Source organism: Musca autumnalis, unplaced genomic scaffold (genome assembly GCF_047663935.1).
Source record: "Musca autumnalis isolate F117 unplaced genomic scaffold, ASM4766393v1 scaffold_1, whole genome shotgun sequence".
Lineage (NCBI taxonomy): Eukaryota > Metazoa > Arthropoda > Insecta > Diptera > Muscidae > Musca > Musca autumnalis.
Genome location: NW_027411644.1, coordinates 295,660,711 through 295,673,429, shown reverse-complemented (window position 1 = coordinate 295,673,429; position 12,719 = coordinate 295,660,711). Strand labels below are relative to the sequence as shown.

Below are 12,719 nucleotides of genomic sequence, written 5' to 3'. Positions count from 1 at the left end.
ATATTCTACCGTTTTTATTCACATTTTCGTTATCTGCGGTCACAAAATATATTTTATTTTTTGTTGTCTGGTTTTTAGTTGACCTTTGATCTTTAAATTTCTTCTTAAGTTTTTGTTTGGCTCTAGGTCATTTCAATAAAACAAATGGTGATTTTGTTTTATATCTTTATTAGTTTTCCGATATTTCGATCGTCTTCGACGATCATCATCAGGGATTTTTTGTCTTTAAGTAAAACAAAAACAGAACATTTTACATAAATATAAACAAAATTTACAATTTATAATTACTTTTAAGTGTTACGTGGATTGCAACTTTATGTTCTGTTCTTCATCACAGGTGATTTCCAACTAAATTTTCTTTCCTCTTTTGATGTTTTTGTATAACATTCCTGTAAATCTGCGCACAGTGTTCCGTGTCCGTTTTGAAATTCATCCTTTCTTCTGTAGGAACATTGATTATGTGCTGCAGCATTTCGAGCATATACCGACGTTTGTAACTGTTTTCTTGGGCAAGAATCTTTACGTCTTTGAAGTTAGGAGTATGACCCGTTTGGGCACAGTGGGCGGCGAGAGCTGTTTTTTGTTCTATGGGTTTGTTTTTAGCTTTTTGGTCCGACTTGTGACCACTAAGCCTGGTTTTGAGCTTTGTTTTGGTAGTGCCAACGTATACTTTTTTACATGAGTTGGACTTATCTCCATTGCACCCTATTTCATACACAACATTGGATTTGTCGTCATTTGCAAGTTTTGCCTTCGTTCGACTGAAAAACTTATTGTTGGTGTTATTGCTTTTAAATGCCAATTGGTATTGGTCATTATTATACAAATTGGATTTGTAAACTCTTTCTGAAATCCAATTTGTATAATAATGACCAATACCAATTGGCATTTAAAAGCAATAACACCAACAATAAGTTTTTCAGTCGAACGAAGGCAAAACTTGCAAATGACGACAAATCCAATGTTGTGTATGAAATAGGGTGCAATGGAGATAAGTCCAACTCATGTAAAAAAGTATACGTTGGCACTACCAAAACAAAGCTCAAAACCAGGCTTAGTGGTCACAAGTCGGACCAAAAAGCTAAAAACAAACCCATAGAACAAAAAACAGCTCTCGCCGCCCACTGTGCCCAAACGGGTCATACTCCTAACTTCAAAGACGTAAAGATTCTTGCCCAAGAAAACAATTACAAACGTCGGTATATGCTCGAAATGCTGCACATAATCAATGTTCCTACAGAAGAAAGGATGAATTTCAAAACGGACACGGAACACTGTGCGCAGATTTACAGGAATGTTATACAAAAACATCAAAAGAGGAAAGAAAATTTAGTTGGAAATCACCTGTGATGAAGAACAGAACATAAAGTTGCAATCCACGTAACACTTAAAAGTAATTATAAATTGTAAATTTTGTTTATATTTATGTAAAATGTTTTGTTTTTGTTTTACTTAAAGACAAAAAATCCCTGATGACGATCGTCGAAGACGAATGAAATATCGGAAAACTAATAAAGATATAAAACAAAATCACCATTTGTTTTATTGAAATGACCTAGAGCCAAACAAAAACTTAAGAAGATATTTTATTTTTTGATAATAAATTCTTTCAGAAGATTATGTGTGCTGGATCCAAACTGTTTTTGAAATATCTATGGTGAATATATATAGGGAAAATATTGATAACCCAGATCGGACTTTGAAAAATTACGTATTTTAGTACTATAAACCAAAATAACGTCATAAAAAGATACCTCGCATTGTTGTCAGCAATATTGCCAAAGACACTTTATACCTAAAATGCAAGGATTCCAAGGAATCTGATGTCGAATATTTCAAAATCTGTAGAAATGGGTGGATCTTGCCACGCCTATTTAGGTTACTTCCAGACGTAAACTTTCAAAACGCCGATACACGTGTCTTCTTTTTTTCGGTCCTCTTTCATAATCTGGTCGAATTATCTTGTAATTATTTTTTGTGTTGTACAGTGTAATTGTTGGCAATGTGCATTTTCTCCATAGTGGAGTGGAAAAATTTGTGTAAAAGTGTATATCGATATTATTTGAGTTGTGGAAGGTGAGTACTTCAAATGTATAATGGTGCCAGCTGCAGAGGTTTGCAGACGAACATGTTATTTATCTTTTTTAGTGACCACCTCATAAAGTGGTTACCCCTTTTTTAACAAAAAGTTTTCCGGTATCGACTAAAGCTCGAAAACGAATGGATCGATCATAATATATTTTTTGTCTTTAAACAAGGGAATTTTAAAAATATCAATTAAAAAAAAATTGTGGACAGTTTAAATCAAAATTTCGATTTTTAACAAAAAAATGGACCGTTAATCAGTCAAAACCCCTTTTTAAGGAAAATTCTCTTATTTAAGGACAAAATTTTGATGTATTCAATAAGACCACAAAAATATATGAAGATTGTACAACAAATTTCAGTCAATTCGGATAGATAATGTGGCTAAAATCTTCAAAATACCCGAAATTGGTACCTTTCCATTGGGGCTATATCAAAACGTGGACCAATATTTCGCAGCCCTGTCGAAGACTAGATACAAATATCAGCTACTTTTGTTGGATAATGTGGCCAAAACCATTTATTACCGTTGTAAAACGTGGACCGACCTTCCTTCCAATTGTTTGCCCTCGACATTGTCAGGTACTTGTACCAAAATTCATCCACCTATGTCAAGCCACCGTTTATATCAATTCGCGACATAGTGCGCCGTCTCCGGAAAATTAGATACGTAAAAATTAAAAAGCAAAGGAGAAATTACAGTTCCTTTTCGACGATTCATTTTTCCGTTCGTTCGCACTACTACCACGAGTACTACTTGTTGTTTGATATAAAGCAAAAATTAATAAAATAATTTTCAAAAAACAGAAGTTTGGTAGTAGTTCGAAGGAATGAACAAATGAATCGTGTGAATCGTGTTACTGTAACAGACCATTGTATTGTGTGAGTTCCGCACGTTATTCGCCTCAGGTGCGTATCTTCAATGCAACAATTTATAGTACGAATCGTACGCTAATGACTCCCTTGTTTAATACAGGGAACATCAAGTTTTATTAGATAATGTTATGCCCCGGTTGCACTTAACCGTATTAACCCAGTGGGTTTGGGTTTTAAATGTCAATTCCATAGAGCAAACATCAAATAAATCCTGATAAAAAACTCTAATGTAACCGTACTATTACCGAATTTAATCATTCTGTTTTCAGAGCTTGAAATGCCTTTGCAAATATCTCTTTGTAATATGGAAGATGTTGGCTTCCCAACAAGTTCTGAAACACTACATAAATTATTTCAACAAATGGTTGATGCCATGAAGAAACTGGAAACCAAAATTTATGAACTACATGGATCGAAATTTAATTTGGGATCATCATCGGCAGTTGCAAGGGTAAGTATTATGAAGTTACGATGTAATCGGAAATGAATTTGTAAAATATTTTTTTTTGAGACTTACGCAGAAAAGTATACAGAGAATGCAACAAAATTGAACTGCAACAAATTCGAACTCAAGTTCTTAATGAGTACATAAAGAACCCGAAATTGCATAGGTCAATGTTATGAGTTACAGCGTGCTGAAAATGGTCTTATATCTCAGGATTTTTTGAATCCAGATAGGTATTCCACTAAAAATAGTTTGAAGATTTTAGGATGGACCTTTAAAAACAAAACTCGTTTACTTTAATGTCCATGAATCGTACTAAAAGTACCACAGAATGTAATTTTTGACATCCAGATGTTCCACAAAAAGTCTGAAGATTTTGTTGTTGTGGCAGCATGGCTGGGTTAGTTGGTTGGCAGCCGCTAGCCGAAACGCTATGGTTACGGGTCAATCCGGTACGAAAGAATCCGCTGCCTTGGGATAGGACAGAAGATTTTAGGTTGGACCTTCGAAGACAATTTTTCATTGTTCTTTTATTTACAATTTTACTCGATCCCTGCCAAAATGTCCTATGCCGTCATAACTCATAAGTTTAATATACAAATGGTAAATTGTTCTTCTGAATTCTTTACATACCCACCAGAGACTTTCATCACAAAAATAATTTACTTCGCGGTAATAAATCTTTTTCGGAAAATATAAGGGACATTTTTGAACAAAACGAGCAAACAAATTTAAAAAATGAAATTAAAAGAATTCAAATTTCCTGGCTACATCGTTGACTGAAAGAAAACAGTTTTTAGATGACCTCTATAAATAAAATCTCTTTAAATCTAGGTTTTAGGTTTGCATCGCAAAACGAATGGTCGTGTTAGTACTTCGAGGCAAATATTGGAAAAAATCGATACACCCATATCACAAATGATAATTACATATCGGAAAATAAGTGTAACGCTAACAAAAAATATACAACCATTACTAAAATGTGTTCAAGATGATAGGTATGAAAAACAAATTATTACTTATATTAAAATTTTAATATATATATTTCTCGCTCTTTTCCCAGAATTCACGGTCAAAGTATAACATATACCTCAACGGGACGTATATCAATGACCGAGCCAAATTTACAAAATGTTGCCAAAGATTTTGATGTTGAAATTGGTTCGGAGAAATTTACAATATCCTGTCGTAGTGCCTTTTATCCATTGGACACAAAACGTTGTCTAATATCTTCAGATTTCTGTCAACTGGAAATGCGTATTTTAGCACATTTATCACAAGATTCAGCATTGGTTCAAGTTATGAAATCCGAAAAAGATGTTTTTGTGGCCATAGCAGCACGTTGGAATAAAATATCCGAACAAAGCGTTACGGAACAAATTCGTAGTGGTACAAAACAAATTTGTTATGGCATTGTATACGGTATGGGTATGAGAGCATTGGCTGAGGGTCTTAAATGTACCGAACAGGAAGCTAATTTTGTATCGGAACAATTTCATGCTGCATATCCGGGTATACGGTATTTTTAATGTTTCTTTAGGTAGATTTTGGTAACAAATTTTGAGTTATTTTTTTCTCTTGCAGGTCTTATATTGACAAGGTTGTTAAGTTTGCCCGAAATAATGGTTATATTGAAACAATAACTGGTAGACGTAGATATTTGGAGCACATAAATAGTGAAGAGGCATCAATGAAAAGTAAGTAAATGTTAAATAAATTATTAGAATTTAAAATTATTATAAATATTTGAAACGGTTACATCAATTTTAACAGATCTTTTATTTTAAAATTGTGTTTTTTGAGAGAAGAAGTTCTTAGCGTGGTGTTAAAAAAATTGAAGCCAAAGACTATTATTTGATAGGATAGCCAATATGTAGTAAACATTTTTACACATACTTTTTCCAACTAGTGTATTTGGAAGTGAATGCAAAGATATGAAAAGTAAACAAAAAACATCATTATTTCACACTGCACACGGCTTTTGTTTTCCAATATGTCTGAACGTTATCTATAGAAAGAAACATTTTTGGCTTCAAATTTTAGTTTATGAAATCATACAAAGATCAATGAAGGAAGTTTACAAATGTTGGTAACACTTCGATAAGAAGATTGAGTCTATTAATTGAGTCACTAGGGAATATTCACATACATATGTTTACCAAATATTATTTATAGACAGGGGAATTATATGCAGATACAAAGCTTTTACAAGGATCGAGTCTTGGGTATTAACACAATCGCCTTTTATTTGTTGTTAGTTTTGTAGGAAAAAATCTGGACAGGTTGCATTCACAAAGAATGGGAACAAGTTAGCAGGTCAGCTACAGCGTATCGCGCGGTTCCAGTCCACATGTAGTTCATGTGTTGTTGTTGTTGTGGTAACCCCTACAGGTAAAGTAGTATCGGTGGAAAGAAAAGAAAGAAAAGAAAATTTGAAATTAATAGATTGGCATCTAGGTATCCACATCCAGCCCTAGAAAGCGAGCCCCCAAGACTGGATGGGTCCACAGTGACTCCGGTGTCGAGTTTGCAGGACACGCGAAGAGGTACCGCATTTAGGGCATGTATCCGTTATCTCAGGATTCAGGACGGAGAGATAACTGTTGAGGTACCTAGAGATACCAGATCGAAGTTGGGATAATATCGATCTGGTCTCCCTAGGTAGTGTCCTCTCATCTTCATGAATGGGTGGGGGTCGCCCACCTAACACAACATTGCATGTGTAGGTTGATATTTCATCCTCGACTAATTTTGTGTGGGCCTGTCTCAGTGCCATGTGAATGTCATCATCAGTTGGGTCTGAGGGGATTTGGGGAAGGTTGGGGAGTTCTTTGCGGAAGTCAAGTGTGATTGGTTCATCTCTTTCATTGGGAGGTCTGGAGATGCTTGCGTGGTTTGGGTGATCCCGTTTAGTGCATTTGATCGCATGTTGTCTTGTGAGGAGGGTACAGTGAGCTTGCACCGGGAGAAGTTTTGCTTCATGTTGAAGGTGATTTTCAGGGGCCTTGGAGTGGCATCCTGTTGCAATGCGCAATGCGGTGTTTTGCACACTTTGAAGATTTCCCCATTGTGTGCCACTTAGACCAGGTGACCATATAGGGGCAGCGTAGTCAATGAGGGGGCGACCTATGGCCTTGTAGGTGGTTAAGATGGTCTCTTTATCTTTGTCCCAGGTACTACCGACAAGCGCTTTGAGAATTTTATTTCTTTTGCCCACGTTCCCTGCTACTACTTTAGCGTGTTTGCAGAAGTAAAGTAGATTATCAAATGTTACACCCAGGATTTTGGGGTTTTTGATCGTCGGAATGGTCTGTCAGCGGATGGGCAGATAGTTGTAGGTTTCTGCTTTCAAAGAATTCATTAAGGGAAGGGAGGTAACCATTTAGGGCTGACTCCAAGTCTGAGATTTTCCTACCTGTAGACATGACTGTGCAGTCTTCAGCGTAGGAGATTAAATGCACATTTTCGGGTGGGTTCGGGGCCTTCGACTCATATAGGTTGAAAAGCAGTGGGGATAAGACTCCGCCTTGGGGAACCCCCTGCTTGTTCTTTCTGGGGGGGGGGGGGGGGGTGTTTGTCCTCGCCTTCCAGTCATGTAGTTTACCAACCATCTCTTTAGGTAGTTAGGGAGATAAATCTCCATAACGTCCTTCAGAAGTATGGTGTGGTTAACTGTATCAAAGGCCTTGGACAGGTCCAGGGCCACTAGTATGGTTCTTTTGTGTAGTGTGTTACTGTTTAGTCCTTCCGTGATCCTGGTCGTGACTTCACTGAGGGCTGTTGTGGTACTTCTTCCGGTTCTGAAGCCATGTTGGTGGTCGGCCAGATGGAAGTGCTCAGTGAAGTACGGTAGGAGGATGGATCTTCACGACACCGGATCTTCACGACTGGGGATAGGAGGGTGATGGGTCGGTATGAGTTTCCTAAGTGCGCGGGTTTACCCGGTTTGGGGACTGGAACTATCTTTCCGATCTTCCACATATCGGGGACCTCGAAGGTGCTGAGACAAATGTTAAAGGTACATGCAAGGTAATTTGAACCGCGTTGACCAATGTGCTTCAGCATCTTCGTTGCCAAGCCATCCGGACCAATTGCTGTGGAGCTTTCGGCGGCTTTAATTTGTATAAGCACGTTATCCGTTGTAATGGTGGCTGGGTCCGTATTTGACTTTAGGACACGGGAGGATCGGCGTAGCCTTCTTCTTTCGCGGTCAGGTGTTGATGGATGTTCAACAAGTTGCCTGCAAAAGGCGGCTGCTGTCTTAGCTGGAGTTTTGGGTGTGTTTTCAGAATGTTATTTTTACGTTGTCGGAACGCCTGGGATTTGAGAGGTTTCGGATCGCATTCCAGAGACGTTTTGTGCCTAGATCCGATTCCTCTAAGTGTTTCCTCCATATTGCTCTCTTGTGGTGGATACCAGTTTATTTATTTCTTTATTAAGATCATTTATTCTTGCGTCCGACGGGTAGGTTTTTCTAATGGAGTCCCTGAGGTCCGCAAGTTTAGTGGCTTCAGTCGGGAAGTTAGGCCTTATATTTTTAATTCGCCCAGCTGGGATACATCTCTTGCAGGCTTGTGTAAGAGTGAGCCTAAAGAACTTTTCGCTTGCTAGTGCCGTGGTGGGTGGAGGGGCTCGTGAGAACTCGGTTTTCGTCAGAGTTGTGAATAGCTCCCAGTCGGCCTTATTGAAGTTAGCGAAAGTTCTGTTCTCAGATGTTGTTGTTGTTTCCGCTAAGCATAGTTTTACTGTAATGGGGAGGTGGTCAGAATTCAGTGCGATATCCACATGCCTGGTGGTGTAAGCAACTAGATTTGCACTGACTAGTGTCACGTCAGGGGAGCTGCGGCAAGAAGCAGTAATGCTCCTCATTTATGGACCAAAAGTTGGTGTCGTCTACCAGTTCCGCAATGACATTCCCTCTGGCGTCACAGCCTAGCTCGGAGTGCCAGCTATCGTGATGCGCATTGAAGTCTCCCATGATGATTGTATTCTCATCCTGGAGAAAGGGGATGATATTTGGTTTGTAGCCTGTATGGCAGACTGCGTCTGGGGGGATATTGATATTCAGGATTTTTATTTCGCTTTCTCCAGATGAGATGGCTATTCCCTGAATCTCCAAGTGGGGGTCTGTTGAGTTAATTGACGGTGGTCTGTAGGAAAGGGAATCATGAATTATGAAGGCTATTCCACCGTCTGCGTCTCTGTTTCTGTCCAGTCTGTGTACAGAGTAGGAAGACGATCTTGTCAGATTATTCCTATCTGATAGTTTGGTTTCCTGGATCGCGGCGAGTGGAATGCCTTTCCTATTCATATAATCAGTGATTTCCGTGATTTTCCGACCAAGCCCATTGCAATTCCATTGGAGGATTTTTATGCCTTGAGCATTGTTGACGTTAGTAGAGGTGTTGTTTGTCGGGGTTGTGTTATCGCCAGGGGGATTGCAATGGTTTGGTGGGTTATTGTAGTGTTTAAGGGGGGTGTGTGCGGCAGTGTCGATGGAGACCTTCGACAGCTGGGGCCGATGAAGTCTGGGGAGTGTTGAGCTGAGTTCCTAAGGCCTGAACACCATAGGTGTGTGTTCGGTGTGACAGATAGAGCATTTGACTGGGCGGGCAGCTCTGGTAAATGCTCTATTGCACATCCTGCAGCCTGACCTGACACTGATATTTGTATTTGTATTGTAAATTTGGTTATGGGTTATTTGGGGGTTTGTTAGGTTGCATGCATTTTGGGTTATTTCTATTGTGGGTAAGAGAGGTGGTGGGGTTGGTGGAGGGTTATGGGTTATTTGTGATGACGTGCATGGGGTGTGTTTAAAAGTGAGGGGATAGATTGTGAGTTCTGCACATTAACGAGCATCCTCGCGAGACCTGCCGCGAGCAGACTGGTTTGCTTTCGATGTCACCGGCGCAGAGGAGAAGGAGGCTGAGCAGACAGGCCGGTGATGTCTGCTCAGTTAGGGGAAAAATGATAGGGATAGGTGTAGGATAGTGTAGGAAGATAAAAGGGTATAGATATACGTACTTTGATTCCTGTATTGGGGATGTAGCAGTCCTTGGGCATGGTATTCCTTGCGTCGGTCCCGGAACATAGATCCAACTGCTGTCAATTTCGACCAACACGAATTGAGGCGACTACACCTCGGAATGAGCGTTTACCTTGGCTTTTTTTTGCTGCTATTGATGGGGGTTGATCTCCCAGTATGACTGTACACCTACATCAGTGTGAATACTATCCAACCCTGCCTGATAGGCTCTAGATGGTTACAGTTTGTACCTTGGCTAGTCCAGTTGGTAAACAATGTGACATTAGATTTAGCAGCGGTTATTGGCAAATGTCAGCGAAGATAGGACACCACGCCAATATCGTACACTCATCCGCTTACATTACAATCCGTCCCTGTTTCACTCTACGGGTCTTCGACTTCATATTTCTGAATTATATAAAGAATGTTCGCACATACATATTTTTTGTATGTCCTCGAACATCTTGGCAATATTGACGGAGTCAGGTTGATGTTGGACAACTGGGCAACAGTGTCTATAGAATCTTCGCTACAGACCACAAGCAGGAAATCGGCATGTAAAATTCGCCATTGCTAGGACCCTTGCCTGGCTTCAGTAGTGAAACCTCCTTGCCCATTCTCCATGCTTCTAGTACAAAATGGGTTGCTAACGATAATTGTTAAATACTCAACTAAGGGTTCATCCTATTGCTTAGGCATTGTCATTGAGATTCCGTGGGGGCCTAACGCTTTGAATGATTTCGCATTGGATGACATCTGCAACATTGCTCATAGTAAATTACGGTGCAACCTATTCGGGTGAGAGTGCTCAGTGAGAGTGTCACTCTCGGGGTGCTATATAAACTGTTGGTTAGAATAACACGAACACCTTTTTGTATCTATCACGTCGTTTAAAATTCTATCATGCTTTTTTTCCGGATTCACGAGTGGCTCAACCGTTGCCCAATGTACTCAATCCCGTAACAATGTTGAATTGCTTCAGGTGGTCTAGCCACTTTTTCCGCTTATACGTCTGCGTCTTCATAGTAGTATCGCCTCGGTTGGGAAAATTGGTCTAATTTCGGGTAACAGGTATCAAACGAGCGGCGGCCGGATCTGAGGATCTGATATACCAAATCGAGTCAAAACGGTTTCCATCACATATCTGGTTATTAACTTTTATTAACATTTCATTTTTCTCTTTACCTTCTTATCTCTCTAGGTCAAGCTGAAAGACAAGCCGTAAATTCAACCATACAAGGATCAGCAGCTGACATAGCTAAAAGTGCAATTTTACGAATGGAGAAAAATATTGCAAAATATCGCAGTAAATTGGGCATCGATCCAGACTCAGTACGTTTGGTGTTACATTTACACGATGAACTGATATTTGAGGTACCCGAAGATAAGGCAAAGAAAATTGCCAAAGTCCTAAGCATTACCATGGAGAATTGTGTAAAATTAAATGTTCCACTTAAAGTTAAATTGAAAATTGGTAAAAGTTGGGGTGATTTAAAAGAGGTAAAATTATAAATATTTATTGAGTTTAGATTTAAGAACAATTATGTTGTTTCAAGAGAATTATTAAGATATCAAACGGAATGATAGAATAACGTTGATAGCGTATGTTTTGAGTTTATAGACCTTCCTTTTGTGCCCACTCGGTCCACGAGCCGGGGTAAGGTTTGGCACTGAAATTGTAAAAAAAAATAAAATAATGTTTTAAATTTAAAATTCAATATAAATTTTTATTTTTGGTGTCATACTTTTTAAAGCCTTGACCCAAAGCCATATCGGCAGCCTTTTGTGCTCTGCCTCCTTTCAAGCAGCTAAAAATGAGTACAGTCTCCTCGGTAGGTTTATCACGATTGAAATTTGTCTTGAAATCATTTTCAGACAATTTGAAGGCAGCTTCCAATTCGGGCACTATAAAGAAGATAAGAAATGGCTTATAAAAGGAAATACATATTTAAATTTAAAATATTTAACTACAAAGAATCTACCTAAGTCTTGAAAACGGTATAAGAATAGCAAAAAAAGTTTATTTTGAAAATTTTGCCTATTAGGGCGGAGATCATTTTTTAATATTAATTTCAATTAATTCCTTTTTATAGTTTATAACGTTTATGTCATTAGGTAGCATATTAAACAACCGCGCATATACATTAACCATAAAATCCTTTTGATTAAAAAGCGTTTCAAGGGCAAACCAAGGTCGGTCAAGTGTAATATAGAAGAATAGACGATTGTCATGGATACAATAAAAATTTTAGAGTTAAAAATAAAACGAGGACGAGAAAATTATCTATGTATATATTAGTATTTTACCCGAAGTTAATCCATAACGTGTCTTACCTAAAATGTATGAAATAAAGCCTAGCATTTCTGGCAATATTCATTTATATTCTAGGTAGCAATGTCGGTCCTATAATAAATAGTATTCCTAGAGCTTTCATTATTCAATGTTGACAATCTGCCTTATTCTGAACGAAAATTCCCTGAGTTTTGTTTTTCCGTCGTTTCAACATTAGGACAGCGTGAAAAAAACTCAAGGGGAATTTGGGTTCAGAATAACCCCAAATGTTATTGTAAATCCTTATTAAAACAACTTTTTTTTCCAATTAAAAAACGTAACTTCTGGTCAAATCTTAGACGATAAAAAGGTCGAATTTGCTTGAATGACTCATCATTAACCAATAGGTATGTTTGGAAATCTTAAAAACTTTCCACAACAAAAGTCTATTCTTGATTTGCAATACTTTGAGGTTTGCTTAAAAAATTTGCAGACACGAATATTCTACATACGTCTATATAACACAGTGCTTGCTAATGACCACACCATACGATAATAAATTGCAAACCCTGTTGCAGAGATTTAGAAAACAAACAATTCAATTTTTATTTTATTATTATATTATGTATTTATGTTATTACCGGCTATTTATTATCTAACTTTACCGGCATTTCTCATGTCTTCCCTTTTGTGTTTTTACAACTTGTTACTCTCTTTTCTTACTTACATGGTATATTAATGCTTGCCGGCAAAGCTCCAGTTGATGCCACTTCATCTTTATTTCTTACATCGATTAAATAAACTTCGGGGTGATTGGGAACATCTTTAACTTCCTCGTATGTGGCCATTGTGTTAGAAGGTTATGAGTAAACTGAAAGTGGAAAAGTTTTAACTATGATTAAGGCTATCAATTAAATTTTGACCAGCACTAATCACCTAGGTAACGAAAAATGTTAAATTGGTTTTGATAGCGCTCAATACAATTGAGAGAACCCACAAAAAAGTTGATTGGACGT

General features: G+C 38.2%; 2 protein-coding genes across 5 annotated transcripts in view; one reads left to right on the top strand and one right to left on the bottom strand.

The window, feature by feature from the left end:
- Positions 1–11,144, top strand: part of PolQ (DNA polymerase theta) — a 27,519-nt gene extending 16,375 nt beyond the window's left edge. For 3 of the 4 annotated variants that reach the window (XR_012409150.1, XM_073961646.1, XM_073961645.1), the window contains 5 exons: positions 3,231–3,412; positions 4,241–4,404; positions 4,470–4,925; positions 4,991–5,103; positions 10,633–11,144. Coding sequence is in view for 2 of the 4 variants with exons in the window: in XM_073961646.1 (XP_073817747.1) it covers positions 3,231–3,412; positions 4,241–4,404; positions 4,470–4,925; positions 4,991–5,103; positions 10,633–10,943 (1,226 nt within the window). In the remaining 2 variants the exon portion in view is untranslated. The remainder of the gene's footprint in view (positions 1–3,230; positions 3,413–4,240; positions 4,405–4,469; positions 4,926–4,990; positions 5,104–10,632) is intronic. The other variant, XR_012409149.1, reaches the window with a different exon arrangement.
- On the bottom strand, positions 10,922–12,719 carry LOC141389723 (rhodanese domain-containing protein CG4456). Its single transcript, XM_073961647.1, has 4 exons — positions 12,640–12,719; positions 12,431–12,574; positions 11,177–11,336; positions 10,922–11,101 (listed from the first exon to the last, which is right to left on the bottom strand). The coding sequence occupies exons 2-4, from the start codon at positions 12,549–12,551 to the stop codon at positions 11,047–11,049; spliced, it is 336 nt and encodes a 111-aa protein (XP_073817748.1). The 5' UTR covers positions 12,552–12,574; positions 12,640–12,719; the 3' UTR covers positions 10,922–11,046.